Source organism: Carex rostrata, chromosome 2 (assembly GCF_964058835.1).
Source record: "Carex rostrata chromosome 2, lpCarRost1.2, whole genome shotgun sequence".
NCBI lineage: Eukaryota > Viridiplantae > Streptophyta > Magnoliopsida > Poales > Cyperaceae > Carex > Carex rostrata.
The window spans coordinates 3,387,808-3,414,730 of NC_135919.1; the positions used below are offsets into that span (position 1 = coordinate 3,387,808).

Below are 26,923 nucleotides of genomic sequence, written 5' to 3' on the forward strand. Positions count from 1 at the left end.
CCAACCGTTGAGATTCGTTGAGGTGCGCACAAGAAAAAGAATTTTCATTGAGATTCATTTATTAAAAAATTGGAACGGTTGAGATTGGAATAACAGCTGATTTGTTTCCTTCTCTCATTCTTTTCGAAACCCGTTAATTCTGACACTTCATCTAGCACGAATTACGTGTTTACTGGCCTCGAAAGGATGCAACTTCTTTTTAACTAGAACTGTTCCAGAAAATATAATGTAGACCGATACCCCTCACTTCATGACAAATATACAGTGAGCATTTTGTCTCCTTTTCTTCGTGTAAAATCGTGTAATTTTGAAAAATTGAAATTATAATAGTATGCTAGGTTACCTATTATTTAATGAAAATGAAATCCTGAACTTTGATTGATGTTGTATAAAAATTAAATAACAGTGTACATGCAATTAATTAAAATTGAAAGAACATGCATGTTAGGCTTATAACAAATGTTAAAGAACATGTCCATGCAGATGTGATAACTATTTCTTCTCAGTTGTCACGGTCTCAAACTCTCAATGGGTTTAAAGCGTAATTCAATAGTGGAAATTCTGACGACTCAGGTCGGCTGGGTTGGCTGCCAGATGGCTGGGAAACAATTTCTTGGTGGAAGAAGAACAATCAAGATATGATCAGCTTTGGAAGTTTACCAATTTTCTCTTGTTTGGTTTTCTTCTGTTCTCTTGTACTTGTTTGTGATCACCTGCTAATTAAAATTACAAATTTCCAATTGCTATTCTTCTACCTAGAAAAATCGAAATTCAGATTGTATCAGATGAGATTGCATGCACAATCTAAGATAAATAGAAAAAGATGTCAGTTAAAATAACAAAAATAGAAGATTTTTGAAGAGATAACCATGCATCTATGGTAATATGCATTTTTCAATAGAAATTTTTTATGAATAGGTACCAAGTATCATACCAAATGTTGAAATCAATGTAATTATCAATCTAAACAGCTTATATTAAGAAATATTATCTGTCTATTACTATTAACTTAATATTATTTTCATCCAGGGAGGACAGTTTGGTAAACGGTTTGTTTGATTTTATTCCTATTGACTGGATAATTGAGATTAGACGCGGTCCCGGGGAATATGGAAAAAATTTATAAGGTACTTCATGCAAATATATATTTTATTTCCAATTTTACCGATATGAATTATATTGTGCTAGAACATCTTCAACTGTTATTTTTGCTACTTTTTTTGTTTTGTTTTGTTTTGTTTTGGTAATAGCACCTATTCTCTATCAGCTAAACATGAATTCTTCAATTTTGTCAAGTTTTATGTTGATCCCACAAAAGAGCACAGATTCTCATCCAAAGAGGAGGTGCAGTTTTATCTAAAGGAAGGGAAGCCTCTCTATCCTGCTTCTACCGAAAAACTATACTGCGACACAACGGGTGAAGATAATGTTAGTGGCAACTATTTTTATAAAGTGTTCCGCAATTTATACCACAGTTAATATTATTTCGATTTTGTTCTATTCAGTCCTGTTCTTAATTAGAATTTTTACATTTTAGTAAGAGGAAGTAAATTTGTTTCTATTTTAGATAATAGCTGAGATTTCATATTCTCCGGAAAATCTTCCCGATGGATGGATTAAGGAAATGAAATATCGACACAACTGTGCTACAGAAAAGAATGGAATAAGAAAAGATCTGGTATGTTGAAAGTTTACGTTTTATTGTTCTCTTAGAAAACATAATTAAATAGACTATTTAGAACAACATTTTGTGTCTTCTTTTCTCACACTTATAATTGCATGAAATTCTACATAAATCAGGTGATTTGTACCAGTAACTGTCAGGTATATGAACCGACTCGATTGCTTGTGCATAAGAAAGTTATTCACTATCAAAATTTTACAGATTTGTAAATATGATGCTAATGATCAAAAGTTTAAAAAAAAGTTGATTTATGCAATAAAGCAATTCAAATTTTTTTTTCCCTTTTACCAGTACTACAGAGTTCCAGAATCTGGTATTGTCTTCCGCTCTGTTAAGGAAGTGGAGAGATATCTACAAACTGGGGAATTACCAAAACAAGCAAGAAAACCGCAAAGGAGTGCACAGATTTCTATTATTTCAAAAGTAATGAAGAAATGGTAATGAATTACTTTCCTTTTTGTATGGCATCTATTACCTAATATAACAACAATCATTTATTTCTTTGCCAAAAAGGTTCATTGAACAACTCCCCATCTTGTGGCTTGAACCATTCTCGCGTACTCTTCCACCTTTTCCACATTCGGCAGTGTGTTCTTCACGAAATCTACGGCAAGGAAGCGTTTTTCCCATTCCATCAGTAATGGTATCTTTGTCTCATCGAGCAACTTCATCCCAGATATCTTCTCGGTTGCCTTGATCCAAGACAATTGGGAACCTAAAGTCACATCAATGAAACCAATAGCGTCTCCACCAAAGAATCCCTTTCCAGTCCCAGCAGAATATTTCTTAAAAACTCCTTCCAACTGTTTTAGCACACCAAATGAATCGCCAATTTTTTCCGCCTTTGCCTCCTCCGTAGCAGCTTTCAAGATTCCCACAAATGATTCGACAAACTGCACGAGAAAAATAAATTGAATATTAATTTTTTACTTTTGTAATTCATCTCCAAACTCATATATATTGTGGTTGATCGTGAAATTAAATGATTAGTAATTTAAGTACCTTCTCATCAATATACGCAGCCCAAAAGCGAGCCATGGCACGTTCGTAAGGATCAGCAGGAAGCAGAGGAGGTCCGGTTCCAGACCAGTTCTCATCAATGTACTGTAAAATCACCAATGACTCACAGATACTTCGATCACCATGGATAAGTATCGGTATTTTCTTGTAGACCGGATTGTGTTTGAGAAAAAGCTCGCCCTTGTTTTTAAGATCCTGCTCAAGGTACTCATAACTCAGCCCCTTTTGTTGTAGCACCATTTTTATCCTGAGTACAAATGGACTAGGCCATGTTCCCAACAGTTTGAGATCACCTTCTGCCATTTTCACCTGAGAATGAAAGTTTGTGGGAAATTGATATGATTTCTCTGTGTTGTATGCAGGGCTTAAATAAGGTAGAAGTGTGTGTTGACTGCCAACTAAAATAACAATTCAAATGTTGGAATTTAATATATGATATGCGGTCATCAATGAAGACACCTCCTTGAATCTATGACTGAATCGGGTTCTTTTGTGGGTTGGTTTTGTGTTTACAAAGATGTAGTGTTATTGTTCATTTAAGATAAAAACTTGTATTATGGATCAAATTATTGTTGTTGGATGTGTTTAAAAATAAATGTTCTGATGAAGAGATTAACAAGCGGAGCAAGAAATCTCTCAATAACGTCGCACTGCATGCATAAACTTTATTTTTATTTGACATGGACGGTATGTCAAATGCCTTAATTTTGATTTTTAAAAAAAATTTAAAATTTAAAAATCAAACTAAAACCGCTGAATATGATATACATTTTATCTATGCATGTATAAAAAATTATTATATTTGAACTATATTTTGGTTGTCATCAAGAACTTGTAAAAATGTATTAATGTGAATAATTTCTAGACATATAAAAACAAAATCGAAATGTGATAAATTTTTTATAAACACACAAAAAAAAATATAGATCGTATCTAATAATTTTATTTTAATATTATATTTTAAATTTTGAGTTTAACATTTTAAAATAAAGGCACAGCGGCGGTAAAAAAATAAAGACATTTGAAGTATTATAATTATTTGAATGTATTATAATTATATAGTTCGTTGGAAGTATTCATGATGCAAGCACTGCCGTCATGAGGTAACTAAATCTTTCTAATTAATGATTCTCCGTTCAGTTCTTCTCCAGTTCACCTCCGTTTCTGACAACATGGGACAATCTTTTCAGTTGTTGAACCCTTCAACGGCTAATGCTTTCCTTTAAACATGTAGGACCCAGTCGCAGTGATAGACAACGGTGCCGTATCGCGTACAGAGCTAGACCGAGCGGAGAGAGCTTTTTGTTTTGTTTTGGCTTCGCTTCCAAACAGCGGAGAGAAAACCTAATTGACGTATCCGACCGTATCTCTACGTATCAACCCATTTATCAGATACGTATCGGACCGTATCAACCCTGTATTGATATCCGATGGGCTCCCAAGTCCAACATACTATTCTTTGGAGAATAATTTATAAAATTTATTTGAACTATGGAATAAATTAAGGAATTTTTTTTGGTAGCGAATCCTTTCGACATTTTGTAGTAGTAAATTTTATAATTTGGATTGTAATAATATAATTGAGAAAATTTATAATCTTTATTTTAACACTTAAATATAATTATAATACAAAAAATTAATTTCATGTTTAGTCATACTTGATTCTGCTAATTTCATCATGTTAAACATATTGAAAAATCATAGACTGTTTGAAGATTTATTCTACAAAAATACATTTTTCTCATTTTTTTTAATACAAAACATGCTTCTGGCTAAAAAAAAATAATAAAAAAATTTGAGCTTTCAAACCGATTAAGTCGATTCATCCTCTCCGGATTCTATGATCAAGTGACCGATTCCAATTCTGATTTATGACATATGTTTGGAAATTAACTCCAAAATTGACCTCGAGATGCATTTATCTCGATACTTCAAGTAGCAGAGATTATCAAAAGTTTAGTTTAGGAAGACACAGGGGAAGGAAAACAACATTACACGATTTGGGGAAAACTGAATGCTCCATTAATTGCAAATCTTTTGAAGTTATCCTGTAGGAAAGGAAATCAGAAAGAATTACAAATGATACCAATTACTTTAAATGGACTAGTTCAGTGACGGATCCACTAAGAAAGAATGGAGCTCAACTGAGCTCCATTATTTTCCAAAAATTTCATATTAATGTGTTGGATTTTAAGTAACATTGATACATATTTTTTCAAGGAAATAAACATCAATAGCTGATAGCTCCTTTGTATACATCAGTGTTGTAAATAACAGTATGTGGTTGTCGGACGGATAAGGTACCGCCAAGCGATTAATCGAGAATAATTGACCATAATCGTCCGATTAGTGGAAAAAATTCATGACGATTTGATCACTGCCAACGACTAATCGGCTAATTAATTAACCTAAATGGACGTTTTTTACAACACTGGTATACATTGAACCCCATTGTCCAAAATCCGGCCTCGACTTATGAACTGGTCCGTACCAGTATCTATATAAGTGTGAAACTGTTATGTTAAGAATTTTTTTTGTTTTATTTGTTTTTTTTATCTTTTATTTCAGTGTAAAACTGTTATGCCAATTTTGTTTCCAACTTGATTATGCTTATAAACTTGGTGTGAATATACTAGCTAAATTTATCTCTTGTAAATGTTGATCATATGTATTCTTTATAGCACTATGCATTTAAGTTTGCATTTACGTTTGAAAAAAAACTTTGCTTTTCTAAATTGTTGGTTTTAAATCAAGCAAAACTTTCTAATTAAAGACAAGTAATTAATGGAGCATTTAATTAGGATAGATTTGCAAAACTACAAACGCAATAAAATTCAAGACTTCAAGGACTATTCATCTTTACTCACCTGCATCGCATGTTGTGCAGTGAGAATCGGACGGTCTTACAGTTTTCTAAATATTCGCGCTTTTCAGGGATCAAAGACACGTGTAACAACGTCTCCATCGGTATTAATTTGGAATACAAAGGTTACACGTTATGCATGCCACGGTCTTATCACACTTCCCCTCCTCCCCTCCTCCCCTTGTGGAATAAATCTACTGTTATTCCCATTTCAACCGTTGAGATTCGTTAAGATGCGCACATAAGAAAGGCTTTTCATTAAGATTCGTGCACTAAAAAATTGTAACGGTTGGGATTTAAATAACAGGTTCCTGTCATTCTTTTCGAAGCCCGTTAATTCTGACATTTCTTCTAGCGCGACTTGCGTGTTTTTTTTTTTTTTGAGAAAAAAAAAATGATGAAACTTTACTGGTCTCCAAAGGATGAAACTTTTTTTTTAACTAGAACTGTTCCAGCAAGTATAATGTAGACCGATACCCCTCCCTTCATGACATACATGCAGTGAGCATTGTCTCCTTTACTTCGTGTAAAATCGTATAATTTTGAAAAATTAAAATTTTAATAGTATGCTAGATTACCTATTTAATGAAAATAAAATGATGAAAAATAATTACAATTATTTAAATAAGAGTGTACATGCAATTAATTAAAAATTGAAAGAACATGCATGTAAGCTCATAACAAATGTGAAAGAACATGTCCATGCAGAGGTTATAACTAGTTCTTGTCAGTTGTCAGTTGTCACGGTCTCAAACTCTCAATTAGAGGTGATAACTATTTCATGTTCGGCATGACCTCCTTAGAGGTGAAGGATTAAAATTTTAATTTTTTTTAAGAAACACTTGTTCATTTAAAAGTAGGATTAAAAATAAAGATTAAAATATGTGTTATAGATGCAAAGACCAAAATACTCTCATTTATTTGTTTCTTCTCAAATATGCTGAACTCAGTAGTTACTTCTTTTACAATGATAAGTATCGTTTCATATTTGTTCGTTTGTTACTTAATTAACTTACTTGATTATGGATATTTTGAGCTTAGATTGATTAATTATGGATATTAAAAACTGAGAACAAGCTTATAATAAATTAGTTAAATAACAACTTAGTATATTGATTATAAAATTCAAAAATACACCAAGTTCTTTGATTTTCCATCATAGTGTACCAGTACATTTTCAGTTCGTACCAACTGGTACAACTGTACAAGTGATCTCAAAACTTTGAAAAATCCAATTTTATACTAAACTAAGACACAAATTAGATGAATCACTTTTTAATCCAGATTCTGAGTATCAATCTCACGGTATACAATAGGTACAACTAAAATATACTGCTGGTACAACTTGAAATTCAATTATATACTAATCTAATAAACAAATATACAATTGGTACCAGACTCAGAGTATTAGAATTCTAAGTCATGAGTTATTGTAAGAAACAACAATAGTACTCTCAAGATTCTGAGTTCTTATAAGATTGAATACAAATTAGATGAATCACTTTTTAATTCAGAATCTGAGTCCCACTAAGACTATTGATGGACAAAAAAATCAATTGAAATCTACGCAATATTTTATTTTTATGATTTTGTGCATAAGTTCAACCTTCAAATATTATATTGAAATTTAAGTTCAGCCTTCAAATTTTCATGATTTTTTAAAGTGTTTTGATATGTTAATCAGAGGTGCAAATTTGGGCTCCGAAGCACTCTTTCAGCAGTTCAGGCAATTTTTGAGAGCCGATATCTCACGATCTGTTTTGAGATTTTGTATGACACTTCACAGTCTTATTCCATGAAGTCAAAAATGCATGTCGGTAAATTTTCATGATTTTTGAAGATGTTTTGATGTGTTAACCAGAGGTGCAAAGTTGGGCTAAAAAAACAAAAACAAAAACAAAAACAAAAACAAAAAAAATTCCGAACCGTAAGGAAATCTTACGGTTTGGAAAAAAAAAATTTCAAACCGTAAGGAAACCTTACAGTTTGAATTTTTAATCCAAACCGTAAGATTTCCTTACGGTTTGGGTAAAAATATAATTTTGCCAAACATCTGGTTATTTATAATAAAATATTAATAAATTTGGGTATTTTTAAAAAACTCGGCCACATAAGACTCATACACATTCCAAATATTACATAATATAACAACAATCATTTATTTCTTTGGTTCATTAATTATTTGGCCGAAGCAACTTTCCATGTTGTGGCTTGAATAAGTTTCTCTTTCACTCTCTCTTCCACCTTCTCCACATTTGGCAGGGTGTTCTTCACGAAATCTATAGGAAGGAAGCGTTTTTCCCATTCCATCAGTAATGGTATCTTTGTCTCATCAAGTAACTTCACCCCAGATATCTTCTCGATTGCCTTAATACTGGACAATTGGGAACCTAAAGTCACATCAATGAAACCAATGGTGTCTCCACCAAAGAATCCCTTCCCAGTTCCAGCAGAGCATTTCTTAAAAACTCCTTCCAACTGCTTTAGCGCACCAAATGAATCGGCAATATTTTCTGCCTTTGTCTCCTCCGTATCAGCTTTCAAGATTCCCCAAAATGATGGTACAAACTGCACGAGAAAAATAAATGAAATATTAGTTTGTTACTTTTGAAATTCATCTCCAAACTCATATATATTGTGGTTTATTGTAAAATTAAATGATTAGTAATTTAAGTACCTTCTCGTCAATATACGCAGCCCAGAAGCGAGCCATGGCACGTTCGTAAGGATCAGCAGGAAGTAGAGGAGGTCCGGTACTAGACCAGTTCTCATCAATGTACTGCAAAATCACCAACGACTCACAGATATTTCGATCACCGTGAATAAGTACCGGTACTTTCTTGTAGATCGGATTGTGTTTGAGAAGAAGCTCGCCCTTGTTTTTAAGGTCCTGCTCAAGATACTCATAACTCAGCCCCTTTTGTTGTAGCACCATTTTTATCTTGGTTGCAAATGGACTAGACCATGTTCCCAACAGTTTGAGATCACCTTCTGCCATTTTCACCTGAGAATGAATGTTTGTGAGAAATTGATATGAGATCTGTGTTGTGTGTAGGGCTTAAATAAGGTAGAAGCAGTGGACAAGTGTTTATTGCCAACAAAATAAACATCCAAATATATGTTAGTTGAATTTTCCACTACCTTCCAAAAAAATATGATATGCCGATCAATTAAGACACCTCCTTGAATCGGATTCTTTTGTGGGTTGGTTTTGTGTTTACAAAGTTACTTTAAGAATTAAGGTAAAAAAAACTTGGACTATGGATCAAATTATTGTTGTTGGATGTGTTTAAATTAAATGTTCTGATGAAGTGATTAACTGAGGTGCACGTACTGCATGCATAAACTTTATTTTTATTTGACATTGACCGTAGGCCAACTTAGTATTATAAGAGGGGGTTAAAATGTCCCAATTTTTGTGCCTTCATTATATTTCATTTTTTTTTTTTTAAACTTAAAATTTAAAAATCAAATTAAAACAGTTGAATGTTATCTACATCATTTTTTGCATGTATATGTAAAAAATTATGATATTTGACATTTATTTTGATTGTTACCAAGAGCTTGAAAAAAATATATTAATATGAATAATTTCTAGACATTGATTATTCAATTTATTGCTTTACATAAAAACAAAATAGAAATGTAATAATTTATTACGAGCATATGGACAAAATAATATAAATCACATATAACGGTTTTATTTTAATATTTGTATTTTAAATTTTTAGTTTAATATTTTAAAAATAAAAACATATAGCTAAAGCACAAAAAATAAAGACTTTTGAAGTATTATAATTATTTGAACCTTCTTGTATTATAATTGTTATAATATAGTTAGTTGGAAGGATGGTGCTGGTTGGAGATGATCATGAGGCAGAAAATGCTTGTGCAAGCACTGTCGTCATGAGGTAAAACTAAAGCTGGAATTATTTTTACAGTCCACTGCCATTGCGGACTAAAGGTGCTCAAAAAGAATTTGTATATGTCTTCTTCGCAGCCACTGCCGATTTTTTTAAAAATACCCTCCAAATAAAATATTTTATTAAAAATAATCAGTTTTCAGCAAAAATTTTAAAAATAGCCAAACCGCGGATTTTTTCCGAGCCCCGGAAAAAAAAAATTTAATTTTTTTTTCCGAGCGCTGATATTTTCCGCGGCCCGGATTTTTTTTTTTAGAGTTTGGAGTTTGGAAAATAATGTTTTTTTGAAATTTTTTGTCCAACTTTGCACCTCTGGTTAACATATCAAAACACCTTCAAAAATCATGAAAATTTACAGACATGCATTCTTGACTTCATAGAATATGACTGTGAAGTTTCATACAAAATATCAAAACAGATCGTGAGATATCGGCTCTCAAATATTGCCCGAACTGCTGAAGAGTTGCTTCTGAGCCCAAATTTGCACATCTGGTTCACATATCAAAACAACTTAAAAAATCATGAAAATTTACCGACATGCATTTCTGACTTCATAGAATAGTACTGTGAAGTTTCATACAAAATCTCAAAACAGATCGTGAGATATCGGCTCTCAAAAATTGCCCGAACTGCTGAAAGAGTGATTATGAGCCCAAATTTACACCTCTGGTTAACATATCAAAACACCTTCAAAAATCATGAAAATTTACCGACATGCATTCTTGACTTCATAGAACAAGACTGTGAAGTTTCATACAAAATCTCAAAACAGATCGTGAGATATCGGCTCTCAAAAATTGCCCGGACTGCTGAAGGAGAACTTCTGAACCCAACTTTGCACCTCTGGTTAACATATCAAAACACCTTCAAAAATCATGAAAATTTCCCGACATGCATTCTTGACTTCATAGAACAAAACTGTAAAGTTTTATACAGAATATCAAAACAGATCGTGAGACATCAGCTTCAAAAACAGATCGTGATTTTTCAAGGTGTTTTGATATGTTAACCAGGTGCAAATTTGGGCTTAGATGCACTCCTTCAGCAGTTCGGGCAATTTTTGAGAGCTGATATCTCATGATCTGTTTTGAGATTTTGTATGAAACTTCACAGTCTTGTTTTATGAAGTCAGCAATGCAAGTCGATAAATTTTCATGATTTTTGAAGGTGTTTTGATATGTTAACCAGAGGTGCAAATTTGGGCTCAGAAGCACTCCTTCAGCATTCCGGGCAAATTTTGAGTGCTGATATCTCACGATCTGTTTTGAGATTTTGTATGAAACTTCACAGTCCTATTCTATGAAGTCAAGAATGCATGTCGGTAAATTTTCATGATTTTTGAAGGTGTTTTGATATGTTAACCAGAGGTTCAAAGTTGGACAAAAAAAAAAAAACATTATTTTCCAAACTCCAAACTCTAAAAAAAAAAAAAAAAAAAAATCCGGGCCACAGAAAATATCCGCACTCGGGAAAAAAAATTAATTTTTTTTTTTTCGGGGAGCGAATTTTTTCCGCGGCCCGGAATAAAAATTCCGGGTCGCGGAAAAAATCCGCGGTTTGGCTATTTTTAAAAATTTTGCTAAAAACTGGTTATTTTTAATAAAATATTTTTTTGGAGGTTATTTTTAAAAAAATCGGCAGCCACTGACAAGCTTTATTTTTATTTATTTTTTAAAAAAACAAGAAATTTGCGTAGGATGTTGGACATAGGAAGACAAATGGATCAGATATTATGTTCAAATTTTGAAAAATTCGGATATTCATATATGAATATTTTTGTGAGTTCGGATTAATTTTGTTAAGAACAAATATCTTTTGTAATGACATTACAAGTTTAACATGAGAAAAATTACCATAATGATCAAATATCCGAATTATATTCATATTTTTGTTATTTTTATTTTCTAATAAAAATATTTATTGAATAATATGTTAATTTTGCAATATTTAAATTAAGTATTCAAATTATAAATATGTGCATTTGATATCCAATTTGTATTCATAAATATTTAATCTCCGATCCGTATCTGCATGCAAGATTCATGCAATCTGTCTACCTCAATGCTGACCAGCCTTAAAGATTGGATAATTGGGCCCCAGAATGCAGTGACTCATTTGATTTTATTATATGCCACTTTCTCCCGATTTTTTTATTTATATCCATAAAATAAAAGGAATTTTAAAAACTAACCAAACGGGTTATAAAAATCAAAAAGTATCCAAACCGGTTAACGGTTAACCGGATCCGAATCAAATTTTCGGTTAACCATTAACCGGATTCATTGAAATAATCCGGTTAACCATTAACCGGTTTGGGGATTTGAATCCGGTTAACCGTTAACCGGACTTCTTTTTTTTTTCAGTGTGGGGTTTTAACCGGAAATGAAATAGAGTAGCTGCTGACAGTAATTGGCTCCCAAATTTCTATATTACTTTGAATCCCCTTCGTTAGTGTACCAAGTTACTGCATTTCTTTTTTTATTATCAAAATGACCCGTTATATGAAAAAGATATGCCGACAAATGACGCAAGAGAACAAAAGTAGATGAGGGTGGGTACTCTTTTTAATTGTTGATTTAAATATTCATTTTTCAATGCTAAAGTTTTGCGGGTTTTACGGCTGGGACAACGCTGGAGACCAATCATAAGGTCTTGTGTGTGTGGGACCCAGTCAAATCTCACTTTGACTCCTCAATCCCGGCTTTGCATCTCAAAATGGACGGATGAGATGGACTCAACATATGACTCAATAACCTTATGAAGACAGTTTTTGAAGATATGCTGACTACTTGCATCCTTTTGTAGTTTAGACCAACATTTATTTTGCTGTCATGTTTGCTTTGCAGTTTGCTCTTTTGTAGTTTGCTATTGTCGTTCTTTTGTTCAGCTATCAGTACTTTGTATACATGCTTTGAGCTCTAGCTAGTTGGAGCTCTTCGCATTTGACATTATGGTTTCTTAATGAAATTGGTGGGCTACACCCACTTTATCAAAAAAAAAAAAAAAAATATGACTCAATAACCAAAATCCCCAAACCGGTTAATGGTTAACCGAATTATTTCAATGAATCCGGTTAATGGTTAACCGAAAATTTGATTCGGATCCGGTTAACCGTTAACCGGTTTGGATACTTTTTGATTTTTATAACCCGTTTGGTTATTTTTTTAAATTCCTTTTATTTTATGAATATAAATAAAAAAATCGGCACTTTCTCTGTATGCTTTGCTAAAAAATTTGACCGAGTCAAAATTACTTTTGCTACTCCCAATCAAAAATAGAGTACGTACCAGGTGATGTTTGGCACCAGATTATGTAAATCGGCATCCAATTAAGCGGAATGATTGAATCACATCAATATCTACTCTCTTGCAATTGTGTACATCTACTTTAGTCATCTAACATAGGATCCTGTCTTATGCATCACCCTTTTTTCTCATGATTTCCGCTCATCCTTTGGCATTCAAACTCCTCCGAAAGCCCATTATAAGTGTCATGCAGCCATGAGAGGCACTAAAAGAGAAAATTAAAGATTGTTTTCTAGGCCCAAGTCTGATTTTAAAAACTATAGTAGTTGTATTAACACTTTTGTATAGTTGCTTTAATAACTTGACAATATGTGTGCTGATACATTGTGATGCTTGTGGTTTGGTTTTGTCAGACATATGTTGTTTAGGTAAACTGGTACAAGGTTTTCAATTTTGGGTAGGATTATGTGTTTTAGAGATATTTGTGTTGATGAGTTAACTATGTGTTGAAACCTTGTGTTCTAAAGATATGTAGAAGTTTTCTAAGAAATGTTCAAGTTTTGACACATAATGTTTTTAACAACAATCAACAAATATTCCCCCATATAAAAGGGTAAAAATAGAAAGTAAGCACTAGAAAATCAAATCATCAAGCATATTTTATTTCATGACTCCGTCAAAAATTTGACCGAGTCAAAATCGCCTTAGCTACTCCTAAAAAAAATGAATTATATTGTACTAGAATATCTTAAACTTCATGTTTTAAAATAAAATAAAGCAAAATAGAATATAAGGATGATAATTGGTGCCATTTTTTTTTTTTTTATAGGTAGTTCATGTACTATTAGACTTGTTCTCATCCCTAGTTTGGGATTTTCTTAGCTTACCTAGCTTATTGACATCTTCAACTGTTATTTTTGTTATTTTTTTTGTAATAGCACCTTTTCTTTATCAGCTAACCATGAATTCTTCAATTTTGTCTAGTTTTATGCTGATCCTACAAAAGAGTACCGATTCTCATCCAAAGAGGTGGTGCAGTTTTATCTAAAGGAGGGGAAGCCTCTCTATCCTGTTTCTACTGAAAAATTATACTGCGACACAACGGGTGAAGATAATGTTAGTGGCAACTATTTTGATAAAGTGTTCCGCAGTTTATACTTCAGTTAATATTATTTTGATTTTGTTCTATTCAGTCCTATTCCTGATTAGATTTTTTACATTTTAGTGAGAGCAAGTAAATTTGTTTCTGTTTTAGATAATAGCTGAGATTTCATATTCACCCGAAAATCTTCCCGATGGATGGATTAAGGAAATGAAATATCGACACAACTGTGCTACATCAAAGAATGGAATAAGAAAAGATCTGGTATGTTAAAAGTTTACATCTTATTGTTCTCTTAGAAAACTTCATTAAATACACTATTTAGGACAACATTTTGTGTCTTCTTTCTCACACTTATAAGTTATAATTGCATGAAATTCTACATAAATCAGGTGATTTGTACCAGTAACTGTCGATTGCTTGTGCATAAGAATGTTATTAACTATCAAAATTTTACAGATTTGTAAATATGATGCTAATGATTAAAAGTATAAAAAAAAGTTGATTTATGCAATAATAAAGCACTTCCATTTTTTTTTCCTTTTACCAGTACTACACAGATCCATAATCTGGTATTGTCTTCTGCTCTGTTAAGGAAGTGGAGAGATATCTACAAACTGGGGAAGTACCAAAACAAGCAAGAAAACCGCAATGGAGTGTCACGGATTTCTATTCTTTAGAAAGTAATGAAGAAATGGTAATGAATTGAATTACTTTCCTTTTCGTATAGCTATTGGCTAATTTTAACATATATTTTTTAATACACTCTAGATGTACAAGAAACTTAAGAAGGTGGTGTTATTAATTTGAAGATACATTTGCAACAGGGCCCTTTGTGATATAGTTTTTCCTAGATAGTACATAGTGGAGATTAATTATAAAAAAAATAAAAATTACCAACCAAAACATATAAAAACAATGGAGATTAATTATGCACAAACTATGCAATTCCATATCAGTTAATTTGTTTTAGTTCAGTTTATGCAAGTGCAGGATCTAATAAGGCCCACCCCAATTTCAAAAATAAGAATAATAATAATAATAACAATTCTATTAAGTTCTTATTCTTCCTTTTTACCACTGTATGTAACATCATCCAGCATTGATCATGGAATGTTATTGTAAGAGACGTCCTTCCAAGAGACCCGTCGACGAAGGCAACAACAAGGTCTTGATGGGACCCACAGATGAGTTTATGGAAGGCGGAAATGATATCGTGGGACCCATCGGAACAATATTCACAGGAGAACAGGATCAGATCAATGTTCATATTTGTTTTTGAAACCAGTAAAGTTATTATTAAGTTTCATATATATCACCAAAAGAAGTTCAATATTATTTATTTCTCACAGCAAACATTATTTCATGCATCTACCGGCCACCACATAACACTCATACACATTCCAAAAAGGTTCATTATTTGGCCGGAGTAACTTTCCATGTTGTGGCTTGAAGCAGCCTCCCGTACTCTACCACCTTCTCCACATTCGGCAGAGTGTTCTTCACGAAATCTACAGCAAGGAAGCGTTTTTCCCATTCCATCAGTAATGGTATCTTTGTCTTATCGAGCAACTTCACCCCAGATATCTTCTCAACTGCCTTGATCCAGGACAACTGGGAACCTAAAGTCACATCAATGAAACCAATAGTGTCTCCACCAAAGAATCCCTTCCCAGTTCCAGCAGAGCATTTCTTGAAAACTCCTTCCAACTGCTTTAGCACACCAAATGAATCGGCAATTTTTTCCGCCTTTGCCTCCTCTGTAGCAGCTTTCAAGATTCCCCAAAATGATCCTACAAACTGCACGAGAAAAATAAATGAAATATTAATTTTTTACTTTTGTAATTCATCTCCATACTCATATATATTGTGGTTGATTGTAAAATTAAATGGTTACTAATTTAAGTACCTTCTCGTCAATATATGCAGCCCAGAAACGAGCCATGGCACGTTCATAAGGATCAGCAGGAAGCAGAGGAGGTCCGATATCAGACCAGTTCTCATCAATGTACTGCAAAATCACCAATGACTCACAGATACTACGATCACCATGGATGAGTATCGGTATTTTCTTGTAGATCGGATTGTGTTTGAGAAGAAGCTCGCCCTTGTTTTTAAGATCCTGCTCAAGGTACTCATAACTCAGCCCCTTTTGTTGTAGCACCATTTTTATCCTGAGTACAAATGGACTAGGCCATGTTCCCAACAATTTGAGATCACCTTCTGCCATTTTCACCTGAGAATGAATGTTTGTGGGAAATTGATGTGAGATCTCTGTGTTGTATGTAGGGCTTAAATAAGGTAGAAGTGTACAAGTGTTGACTGCCAACTAAAATAATAATTCAAATGTTGGAATTTAATATGATATGCCGTACGTGCTTTGTAGATATTTTATTATTAATTAATCAATATATATGTTAGTTGAATTTTCCACTACGTACCTTCCAAAAAAATAGGATATGCCCACATCAATTAAGATACCTCCTTGAATCGGATTCTTTTGTGGGTTGGTTTTGTGTTTACAAAGTTACTTTAAGAATTAAGGTAAAAAAAACTTGGACTATGGATCAAATTATTGTTGTTGGATGTGTTTAAATTAAATGTTCTGATGAAGTGATTAACTGAGGTGCACGTACTGCATGCATAAACTTTATTTTTATTTGACATTGACCGTAGGCCAACTTAGTATTACAAGAGGGGGTTAAAATGTCTCAATTTTTGTGCCTTCATTATATTTCATTTTAAAAAAAATAATAACTTAAAATTTAAAAATCAAATTAAAACAGTTGAATGTTATCTACGTCATTTTGATGCATGTATATGTAAAAAATTATGATATTTAAAATTTATTTTGGTTGTTATCAAGAGCTTGTAAAAATATATTAATATGGATAATTTCTAGACATTGATTATTCAATTTATTGTTTTACATAAAAACAAAATAGAAATGTAATAATTTATTACGACCATATGGACAAAATAATATAAATCACATATAACGGTTTTATTTTAATATTTATATTTTAAATTTTTAGTTTAATATTTTAAAAATAAAAACATATAGCGAAAGCACAAAAAATAAAGACTTTTGAAGTATTATAATTATTTGAACCTTTCTTGTATTATAATTGTTATATAGGAGTAGAACTAGGGTGCTCTTAAGTTCACCAAAGTGTTTGGTGAGCTTGACTCTAAAACCCATCAAATCAATTTCAAATGACGAATCCGAACAGTTAGAACCCGCCTACTTTACGTGTGATGCGTCTACATGTGAAATTTTTAAACATTCGAATTAGTTTAGTATAAAGTCAATTGGTCAAAATTAGAAGGTTAATAAATTAATTTTAGTGCATTCATTTTTTGAACCTTTTTTGACCGCTTAACTTTATACTAAATTAATTCGAATGTTTAAAAATTTCACATGTAAACACATCACACGTAAGGTAGGCGGGTTTCAACGGTTCGGATTCGTCATTAGAAATTGATTTGATGAGTTTTAGAGTCAAGCTCACCAAACACTTTGGTGAGCTTAAGAGCACCCTAGTTCTACTCGTTATATAGTTAGTTGGAAGGATGGTGTTGCTTGGAGATGATCATGAGGCAGAGAATGCTTGTGCAAGCACTGTCGTCATGAGGTAAAACTAAAGCTGGAATTATTTTTACAGTCCACTCTAAAGGTGCTAAAAAAGAATTTGTATATGTCTTCTTCGCAGCCACTGCCGATTTTTTTAAAAATACCCTCCAAATAAAATATTTTATTAAAAATAACCAGTTTTCAGCAAAAATTTTAAAAATAGCTAAACCGCCGATTTTTTCCGCGCCCCGGAAAAGAAAAATTTTAATTTTTTTTCCCGAGCGCGGATATTTTCCGTGGCCCGGATTTTTTTTTCTTTTTTTTTTTTTTTTTTAGAGTTTGGAGTTTGGAAAATAATGTTTTTTTGAAATATTTTGTCCAATTTTGCACCTCTGGTTAACATATCAAAACACCTTAAAAAATCATGAAAATTTACAGACATGCATTCTTGACTTCATAGAATAGGACTGTGAAGTTTCATACAAAATCTCAAAACATATCGTGTGATATCGGCTCTCAAAAATTGTCCGAACTGCTGAAGGGTTGCTTTTGAGCCCAAATTAGCACCTCTGGTTAAGATATCAAAACACCTTCACAAATCATGAAAATTTACCGACATGCATTTCTGACATCATAGAATAGTACTGTGAAGTTTCATACAAAATTTCAAAACAGATCGTGAGATATCGGCTCTCAAATATTGCCCGAACTGCTGAAGAGTTGCTTCTGAGCCCAAATTTGCACATCTGGTTCACATACCAAAACAACTTAAAAAATCATGAAAATTTACCGACATGCATTCCTGACTTCATAGAATAGTACTGTGAAGTTTCATACAAAATCTCAAAACAGATCGTGAGATATCGGCTTTCAAAAATTGCCCGAACTGCTGAAGGAGTGATTCTGAGCCCAAATTTACACCTCTGGTTAATATATCAAAACACCTTCAAAAATCATGAAAATTTACCGACATGCATTCTTGACTTCATAGAACAAGACTGTGAAGTTTCATACAAAATCTCAAAACAGATCGTGAGATATCGGCTCTCAAAAATTGCACGGACTGCTGAAGGAGAACTTCTGAACCCAACTTTGCACCGCTGGTTAACATATCAAAACACCTTCAAAAATCAGGAAAATTTCCCGACATGCATTCTTGACTTCATAGAACAAAACTGTAAAGTTTTATACAGAATATCAAAACAGATCGTGAGATATCAGCTTCAAAAACAGATCGTGATTTTTCAAGGTGTTTTGATATGTTAACCATGTGCAAATTTGGGCTTAAATGCACTCCTTCAGCAGTTTGGATAATTTTTTAGAGCTGATATCTCATGATCTGTTTTGAGATTTTGTATGAAACTTCACAGTCTTGTTTTATGAAGTTAGCAATGCATGTCGATAAATTTTCATGATTTTTGAAGGTGTTTTGATATGTTAACCAGAGGTGCAAATTTGGGCTCAGAAGCACTCCTTCAGCATTCCGGGCAAATTTTGAGTGCTGATATCTCACGATCTGTTTTGAGATTTTGTATGAAACTTCACAGTCGTATTCTATGAAGTCGAGAATGCATGTCGGTAAATTTTCATTATTTTTAAGGTGTTTTGATATGTTAACCAGAGGTTCAAAGTTGGACAAAAAAAAAAACATTATTTTCCAAACTCCAAACTCTAAAAAAAAAAATCCAGGCCACAGAAAATATCCGCGCTCGGGAAAAAAAATTAAATTTTTTTTTTTCGGGGAGCGAATTTTTTCCGCGGCCCGGAATAAAAATTCCGGGGCGCGGAAAAAATCCGCGGTTTGGCTATTTTTAAAAATTTTGCTAAAAGCTGGTTATTTTTAATAAAATATTTTTTTGGAGGTATTTTTTAAAAAATCGGCAGCCACTGACAAGCTTTATTTTTATTTATTTTTTAAAAAAACAAGAAATTTGCGTAGGATGTTGGACATAGGAAGACAAATGGATCAGATATTATGTTCAAATTTTGAAAAATTCGGATATTCATATATGAATATTTTTGTGAGTTCGGATTAATTTTGTTAAGAACAAATATATTTTGTAATGACATTACAAGTTTAACATGAGAAAAATTACCATAATGATCAAATATCCGAATTATATTCATATTTTTGTTATTTTTATTTTCTAATAAAAATATTTATTGAATAATATGTTAATTTTGCAATATTTAAATTAAGTATTCAAATTATAAATATGTGCATTTGATATCCAATTTGTATTCATAAATATTTAATCTCCGATCCGTATCTGCATGCAAGATTCATGCAATCTGTCTACCTCAATGCTGACCAGCCTTAAAGATTGGATAATTGGGCCCCAGAATGCAGTGACTCATTTGATTTTATTATATGCCACTTTCTCTGTATGCTTTGCTAAAAAAAATTGACCGAGTCAAAATTGTCTTTGCTACTCCCAATCAAAAATAGAGTCCGTACCAGGTGATGTTTGGCACCAGATTCTGTAAATCGGCATCCAATTAAGCGGAATGATTGAATCACATCAATATCTACTCTCTTGCAATTGTGTACATCTACTTTAGTCATCTGACATAGAATCCTGCCTTATGCACCACCCTCTTTTCTCATGATTTCCGCTCATCCTTTAGCATTCAAACTCCTCCGAAAGCCCATTATAAGTGTTATGCAGCCATGAGAGGCGTTGAAAGAGAAAATTAAAGAACGTTTTCTAGGCGAAGTCTGATTTTAAAAACTATAGTAGTTGTTTTAACACTTTTGTATAGTTGCTTTAATAACTTGACAGCATGTATGTTGATACATTGTGATGCTTGTGGTTTGATTTTGTAAGACATATGTTGTTTAGGTAAATTGGTACTAGGTTTTAAATTTTGGGTAGGATTATGTGGTTTAGAGATATTTGTGCTGATGAGGTAACTGTGTTGAAACCTTGTGTTCTAGAGATATCTAGAAGTTCTCTAAGAAATGTTCAAGTTTTGACACATGGAATGTTTTCAACAACAATCAACAAATATTCACCCACATAAAAGGGTAAAAATAGAAAGAAAGCACTAGAAATCAAATCATCAAGCATATTTTATTTCATGACTCCGTCAAAAATTGGACCGAGTCAAAATTGCCTTCGCTACTCCTAAAAAAAAATGAATTATATTGTGCTAGAATATCTTAAACTTCATGTTTTAAAATAAAATAAAGCAAAATAGAATATAAGGATGACAATTGGTGCCATATTTTTTTTTATAGGTAGTTCATGTACTATTAGACTTGTTCTCATCCCTAGTTTGGGATTTTCTTAGCTTACCTAGCTTATTGACATCTTCAACTGTTATTTTTGTTATTTTTTTTGTAATAGCACCTTTTCTTTATCAGCTAACCATGAATTCTTCAATTTTGTGTAGTTTTATGTTGATCCTACAAAAGAGTACCGATTCTCATCCAAAGAGGAGGTGCAGTTTTATCTAGAGGGGAAGCCTCTCTATCCTGTTTTTACTGAAAAATTATACTGTGACACAACGGGTGAAGATAATGTTAGTGGCAACTATTTTGATAAAGTGTTCCGCAGTTTATACTTCAGTTAATATTATTTTGATTTTGTTCTATTCAGTCCTATTCCTGATTAGATTTTTTACATTTTAGTGAGAGCAAGTAAATTTGTTTCTGTTTTAGATAATAGCTGAGATTTCATATTCACCCGAAAATCTTCCCGATGGATGGATTAAGGAAATGAAATATCGACACAACTGTGCTACATCAAAGAATGGAATAAGAAAAGATCTGGTATGTTAAAAGTTTACATCTTATTGTTCTCTTAGAAAACTTCATTAAATACACTATTTAGGACAACATTTTGTGTCTTCTTTCTCACACTTATAAGTTATAATTGCATGAAATTCTACATAAATCAGGTGATTTGTACCAGTAACTGTGGATTGCTTGTGCATAAGAATGTTATTAACTATCAAAATTTTACAGATTTGTAAATATGATGCTAATGATTAAAAGTTTAAAAAAAAGTTGATTTATGCAATAATAAAGAAATTTCATTTTTTTTTCCTTTTACCAGTACTACACAGATCCAGAATCTGGTATTGTCTTCTGCTCTGTTAAGGAAGTGGAGAGATATCTACAAACTGGGGAAGTACCAAAACAAGCAAGAAAACCGCAATGGAGTGTCACGGATTTCTATTCTTTAGAAAGTAATGAAGAAATGGTAATGAATTGAATTACTTTCCTTTTCGTATAGCTATTGGCTAATTTTAACATATATTTTTTAATACACTCTAGATGTACAAGAAACTTAAGAAGGTGGTGTTATTAATTTGAAGATACATTTGCAACAGGGCCCTTTGTAATATAGTTTTTCCTAGATAGTACATAGTGGAGATTAATTATAAAAAAAAAAAAAATTACCAACAAAAACATATAAAAAACAATGGAGATTAATTATGCTAAAACTATGCAATTCCATATCAGTTAATTTGTTTTAGTTCAGTTTATGCAAGTGCAGGATCTAATAAGGCCCACCCCAATTTCAAAAATAAGAATAATAGGGCACATGCCTCTCTTTTTTTTTTTTAAAAAGTAATAATAATAATAATAACAATTCTATTAAGTTCTTATTCTTCCTTTTTACCACTATATGTAACATCATCCAGCATTGATCATGGAATGTTATTGTAAACTCAGCCTGAATATCTCGCAAGAAGACTTTATTTGCGTAAAAAGAGACGTCCTTCCAAGAGACCCGTCGACGAAGGCAACAACAAGGTCTTGATGGGACCCACAGATGAGTTTATAGAAGGCGGAAATGATATCGTGGGACCCATCGGAACAATATTCACAAGAGAACAGGATCAGATCAATGTTCATATTTGTTTTTGAAACCAGTAAAGTTATTATTAAGTTTCATATATATCACCAAAAGAAGTTCAATATTATTTATTTCTCACAGCAAACATTATTTCATACACATTCCAAAAAGGTTCATTATTTGGCCGGAGTAACTTTCCATGTTGTGGCTTGAAGCAGCCTCCCGTACTCTACCACCTTCTCCACATTCGGCAGAGTGTTCTTCACGAAATCTACAGCAAGGAATCGTTTTTCCCATTCCATCAGTAATGGTGTCTTTGTCTTATCGAGCAACTTCACCCCAGATATCTTCTCGATTGCCTTAATACTGGACAATTGGGAACCTAAAGTCACATCAATGAAACCAATGGTGTCTCCACCAAAGAATTCCTTCCCAGTTCCAGCAGAGCATTTCTTGAAAACTCCTTCCAACTGCTTTAGCGCACCAAATGAATCGGCAATATTTTCTGCCTTTGTCTCCTCCGTATCAGCTTTCAAGATTCCCCAAAATGATGGTACAAACTGCACGAGAAAAATAAATGAAATATTAGTTTGTTACTTTTGAAATTCATCTCCAAACTCATATATATTGTGGTTTATTGTAAAATTAAATGATTAGTAATTTAAGTACCTTCTCGTCAATATACGCAGCCCAGAAGCGAGCCATGGCACGTTCGTAAGGATCAGCAGGAAGTAGAGGAGGTCCGGTACTAGACCAGTTCTCATCAATGTACTGCAAAATCACCAACGACTCACAGATATTTCGATCACCGTGAACAAGTACCGGTACTTTCTTGTAGATCGGATTGTGTTTGAGAAGAAGCTCGCCCTTGTTTTTAAGGTCCTGCTCAAGATACACGTAACTCAGCCCCTTTTGTTGTAGCACCATTTTTATCCTGGTTGCAAATGGACTAGACCATGTTCCCAACAGTTTGAGATCACCTTCTGCCATTTTCACCTGAGAATGAATGTTTGTGGGAAATTGATATAAGATCTCTGTGTTGTATGTAGGGCTTAAATAAGGTAGAAGTGGACAAGTGTTGATTGCCAACAAAATAAATATTCAAATATATGTTAGTTGAATTTTCCACTACCTTCCAAAAAAATATGATATGCCGATCAATTCAGACACCTCCTTGAATCGGATTCTTTTGTGGGTTGGTTTTGTGTTTACAAAGTTACTTTAAGAATTAAGGTAAAAAAAAACTTGGATTATGGATCAAACTTGGATTCTCTTGTAGATCGGATTATGGATTCTTTTTATTTTTTTACATATACATGCATAAACTTTATTTTTATTTGACATTGACCGTAGGCCAACTTAGTATTACAAGAGGGGGTTAAAATGTCTCAATTTTTGTGCCTTCATTATATTTCATTTTAAAAAAAATAATAACTTAAAATTTAAAAATCAAATTAAAACAGTTGAATGTTATCTACGCCATTTTGATGCATGTATATGTAAAAAATTATGATATTTAAAATTTATTTTGGTTGTTATCAAGAGCTTGTAAAAATATATTAATATAGATAATTTCTAGACATTGATTATTCAATTTATTGCTTTACATAAAAACAAAATAGAAATGTAATAATTTATTACGACCATATGGACAAAATAATATAAATCACATATAACGGTTTTATTTTAATATTTATATTTTAAATTTTTAGGTTAATATTTTAAAAATAAAAACATATAGCGAAAGCACAAAAAATAAAGACTTTTGAAGTATTATAATTATTTGAACCTTTCTTGTATTATAATTGTTATATAGTTAGTTGGAAGGATGGTGTTGCTTGGAGATGATCATGAGGCAGAGAATGCTTGTGCAAGCACTGTCGTCATGAGGTAAAACTAAAGCTGGAATTATTTTTACAGTCCACTCTAAAGGTGCTAAAAAAGAATTTGTATATGTCTTCTTCGCAGCCACTGCCGATTTTTTTAAAAATACCCTCCAAATAAAATATTTTATTAAAAATAACCAGTTTTCAGCAAAAATTTTAAAAATAGCTAAACCGCCGATTTTTTCCGCGCCCCGGAAAAAAAAAAATTTAATTTTTTTTCCCGAGCGCGGATATTTTCCGTGGCCCGGATTTTTTTTTTTTTTTTTTTTTTTTTTTTTAGAGTTTGGAGTTTGGAAAATAATGTTTTTTTGAAATATTTTGTCCAACTTTGCACCTCTGGTTAACATATCAAAACACCTTCAAAAATCATGAAAATTTACAGACATGCATTCTTGACTTCATAGAATAGGACTGTGAAGTTTCATACAAAATCTCAAAACATATCGTGTGATATCGGCTCTCAAAAATTGTCCGAACTGCTGAAGGGTTGCTTTTGAGCCCAAATTAGCACCTCTGGTTAAGATATCAAAACACCTTCAGAAATCATGAAAATTTACCGACATGCATTTATGACATCATAGAATAGTACTGTGAAGTTTCATACAAAATTTCAAAACAGATCGTGAGATATCGGCTCTCAAATATTGCCCGAACTGCTGAAGAGTTGCTTCTGAGCCCAAATTTGCACATCTGGTTCACATACCAAAACAACTTAAAAAATCATGAAAATTTACCGACATGCATTCCTGACTTCATAGAATAGTACTGTGAAGTTTCATACAAAATCTCAAAACAGATCGTGAGATATCGGCTTTCAAAAATTGCCCGAACTGCTGAAGGAGTGATTCTGAGCCCAAATTTACACCTCTGGTTACCATATCAAAACACCTTCACAAATCATGAAAATTTACCGACATGCATTCTTGACTTCATAGAACAAGACTGTGAAGTTTCATACAAAATCTCAAAACAGATCGTGAGATATCGGCTCTCAAAAATTGCACGGACTGCTGAAGGAGAACTTCTGAACCCAACTTTGCATCTCTGGTTAACATATCAAAACACCTTCAAAAATCAGGAAAATTTCCCGACATGCATTCTTGACTTCATAGAACAAAACTGTAAAGTTTTATACAGAATATCAAAACAGATCGTGAGATATCATCTTCAAAAACAGATCGTGATTTTTCAAGGTGTTTTGATATGTTAACCATGTGCAAATTTGGGCTTAAATGCACTCCTTCAGCAGTTTGGATAATTTTTGAGAGCTGATATCTCATGATCTGTTTTGAGATTTTGTATGAAACTTCACAGTCTTGTTTTATGAAGTTAGCAATGCATGTCGATAAATTTTCATGATTTTTGAAGGTGTTTTGATATGTTAACCAGAGGTGCAAATTTGGGCTCAGAAGCACTCCTTCAGCATTCCGGGCAAATTTTGAGTGCTGATATCTCACGATCTGTTTTGAGATTTTGTATGAAACTTCACAGTCCTATTCTATGAAGTCGAGAATGCATGTCGGTAAATTTTCATTATTTTTTAAGGTGTTTTGATATGTTAACCAGAGGTTCAAAGTTGGACAAAAAAAAAACATTATTTTCCAAACTCCAAACTCTAAAAAAAAAAATAGGCCACAGAAAATATCCGCGCTCGGGAAAAAAAATTAAATTTTTTTTTTTCGGGGAGCGAATTTTTTCCGCGGCCCGGAATAAAAATTCCAGGGCGCGGAAAAAATCCGCGGTTTGGCTATTTTTAAAAATTTTGCTAAAAGCTGGTTATTTTTAATAAAATATTTTTTTGGAGGTATTTTTAAAAAAATCGGCAGCCACTGACAAGCTTTATTTTTATTTATTTTTTAAAAAAACAAGAAATTTGCGTAGGATGTTGGACATAGGAAGACAAATGGATCAGATATTATGTTCAAATTTTGAAAAATTCGGATATTCATATATGAATATTTTTGTGAGTTCGGATTAATTTTGTTAAGAACAAATATATTTTGTAATGACATTACAAGTTTAACATGAGAAAAATTACCATAATGATCAAATATCCGAATTATATTCATATTTTTGTTATTTTTATTTTCTAATAAAAATATTTATTGAATAATATGTTAATTTTGCAATATTTAAATTAAGTATTCAAATTATAAATATGTGCATTTGATATCCAATTTGTATTCATAAATATTTAATCTCCGATCCGTATCTGCATGCAAGATTCATGCAATCTGTCTACCTCAATGCTGACCAGCCTTAAAGATTGGATAATTGGGCCCCAGAATGCAGTGACTCATTTGATTTTATTGTATGCCACTTTCTCTGTATGCTTTGCTAAAAAAATTGACCGAGTCAAAATTGTCTTTGCTACTCCCAATCAAAAATAGAGTCCGTACCAGGTGATGTTTGGCACCAGATTATGTAAATCGGCATCCAATTAAGCGGAATGATTGAATCACATCAATATCTACTCTCTTGCAATTGTGTACATCTACTTTAGTCATCTGACATAGAATCATGCCTTATGCACCACCCTCTTTTCTCATGATTTCCGCTCATCCTTTGGCATTCAAACTCCTCCGAAAGCCCATTATAAGTGTTATGCAGCCATGAGAGGCGTTGAAAGAGAAAATTAAAGATTGTTTTCTAGGCCAAGTCTGATTTTAAAAACTATAGTAGTTGTATTAACACTTTTGTATAGTTGCTTTAATAACTTGACAGTATGTGTGCTGATACATTGTGATGCTTGTGGTTTGGTTTTGTCAGACATATTTTGTTTAGGTAAACTGGTACAAGGTTTTCAATTTTGGGTAGG

General features: G+C 32.6%; 2 protein-coding genes across 4 annotated transcripts; both read right to left on the reverse strand.

The window, feature by feature from the left end:
- Window positions 1-1,927: 1,927 nt before the first annotated feature.
- On the reverse strand, window positions 1,928-23,259 carry LOC144569329 (glutathione S-transferase U15-like). 3 transcript variants are annotated; one of them, XM_078319633.1, is made up of 3 exons: window positions 22,889-23,235; window positions 15,249-15,637; window positions 1,928-2,197 (listed from the first exon to the last, which is right to left on the reverse strand). In XM_078319633.1, the coding sequence occupies exons 1-2, from the start codon at window positions 23,207-23,209 to the stop codon at window positions 15,254-15,256; spliced, it is 705 nt and encodes a 234-aa protein (XP_078175759.1). In that variant the 5' UTR covers window positions 23,210-23,235; the 3' UTR covers window positions 1,928-2,197; window positions 15,249-15,253. The 3 variants fall into 3 exon arrangements, with proteins under 3 accessions (XP_078175759.1, XP_078175751.1, XP_078175766.1); XM_078319625.1 differs by lacking the exon at window positions 22,889-23,235 and adding an exon at window positions 15,747-16,206; XM_078319640.1 differs by lacking the exons at window positions 1,928-2,197; window positions 15,249-15,637 and adding an exon at window positions 22,360-22,779 and having other exon boundaries at window positions 22,889-23,259.
- On the reverse strand, window positions 2,206-8,603 carry LOC144550636 (glutathione S-transferase U17-like; the record flags this gene model as incomplete). Its single annotated transcript, XM_078298623.1, has 3 exons — window positions 8,245-8,603; window positions 7,958-8,135; window positions 2,206-2,399 (listed from the first exon to the last, which is right to left on the reverse strand). Coding segments are annotated over exons 1-3 (693 nt in total), but the record flags the coding sequence as incomplete, so codon positions are not given.
- Window positions 23,260-26,923: the final 3,664 nt, after the last annotated feature.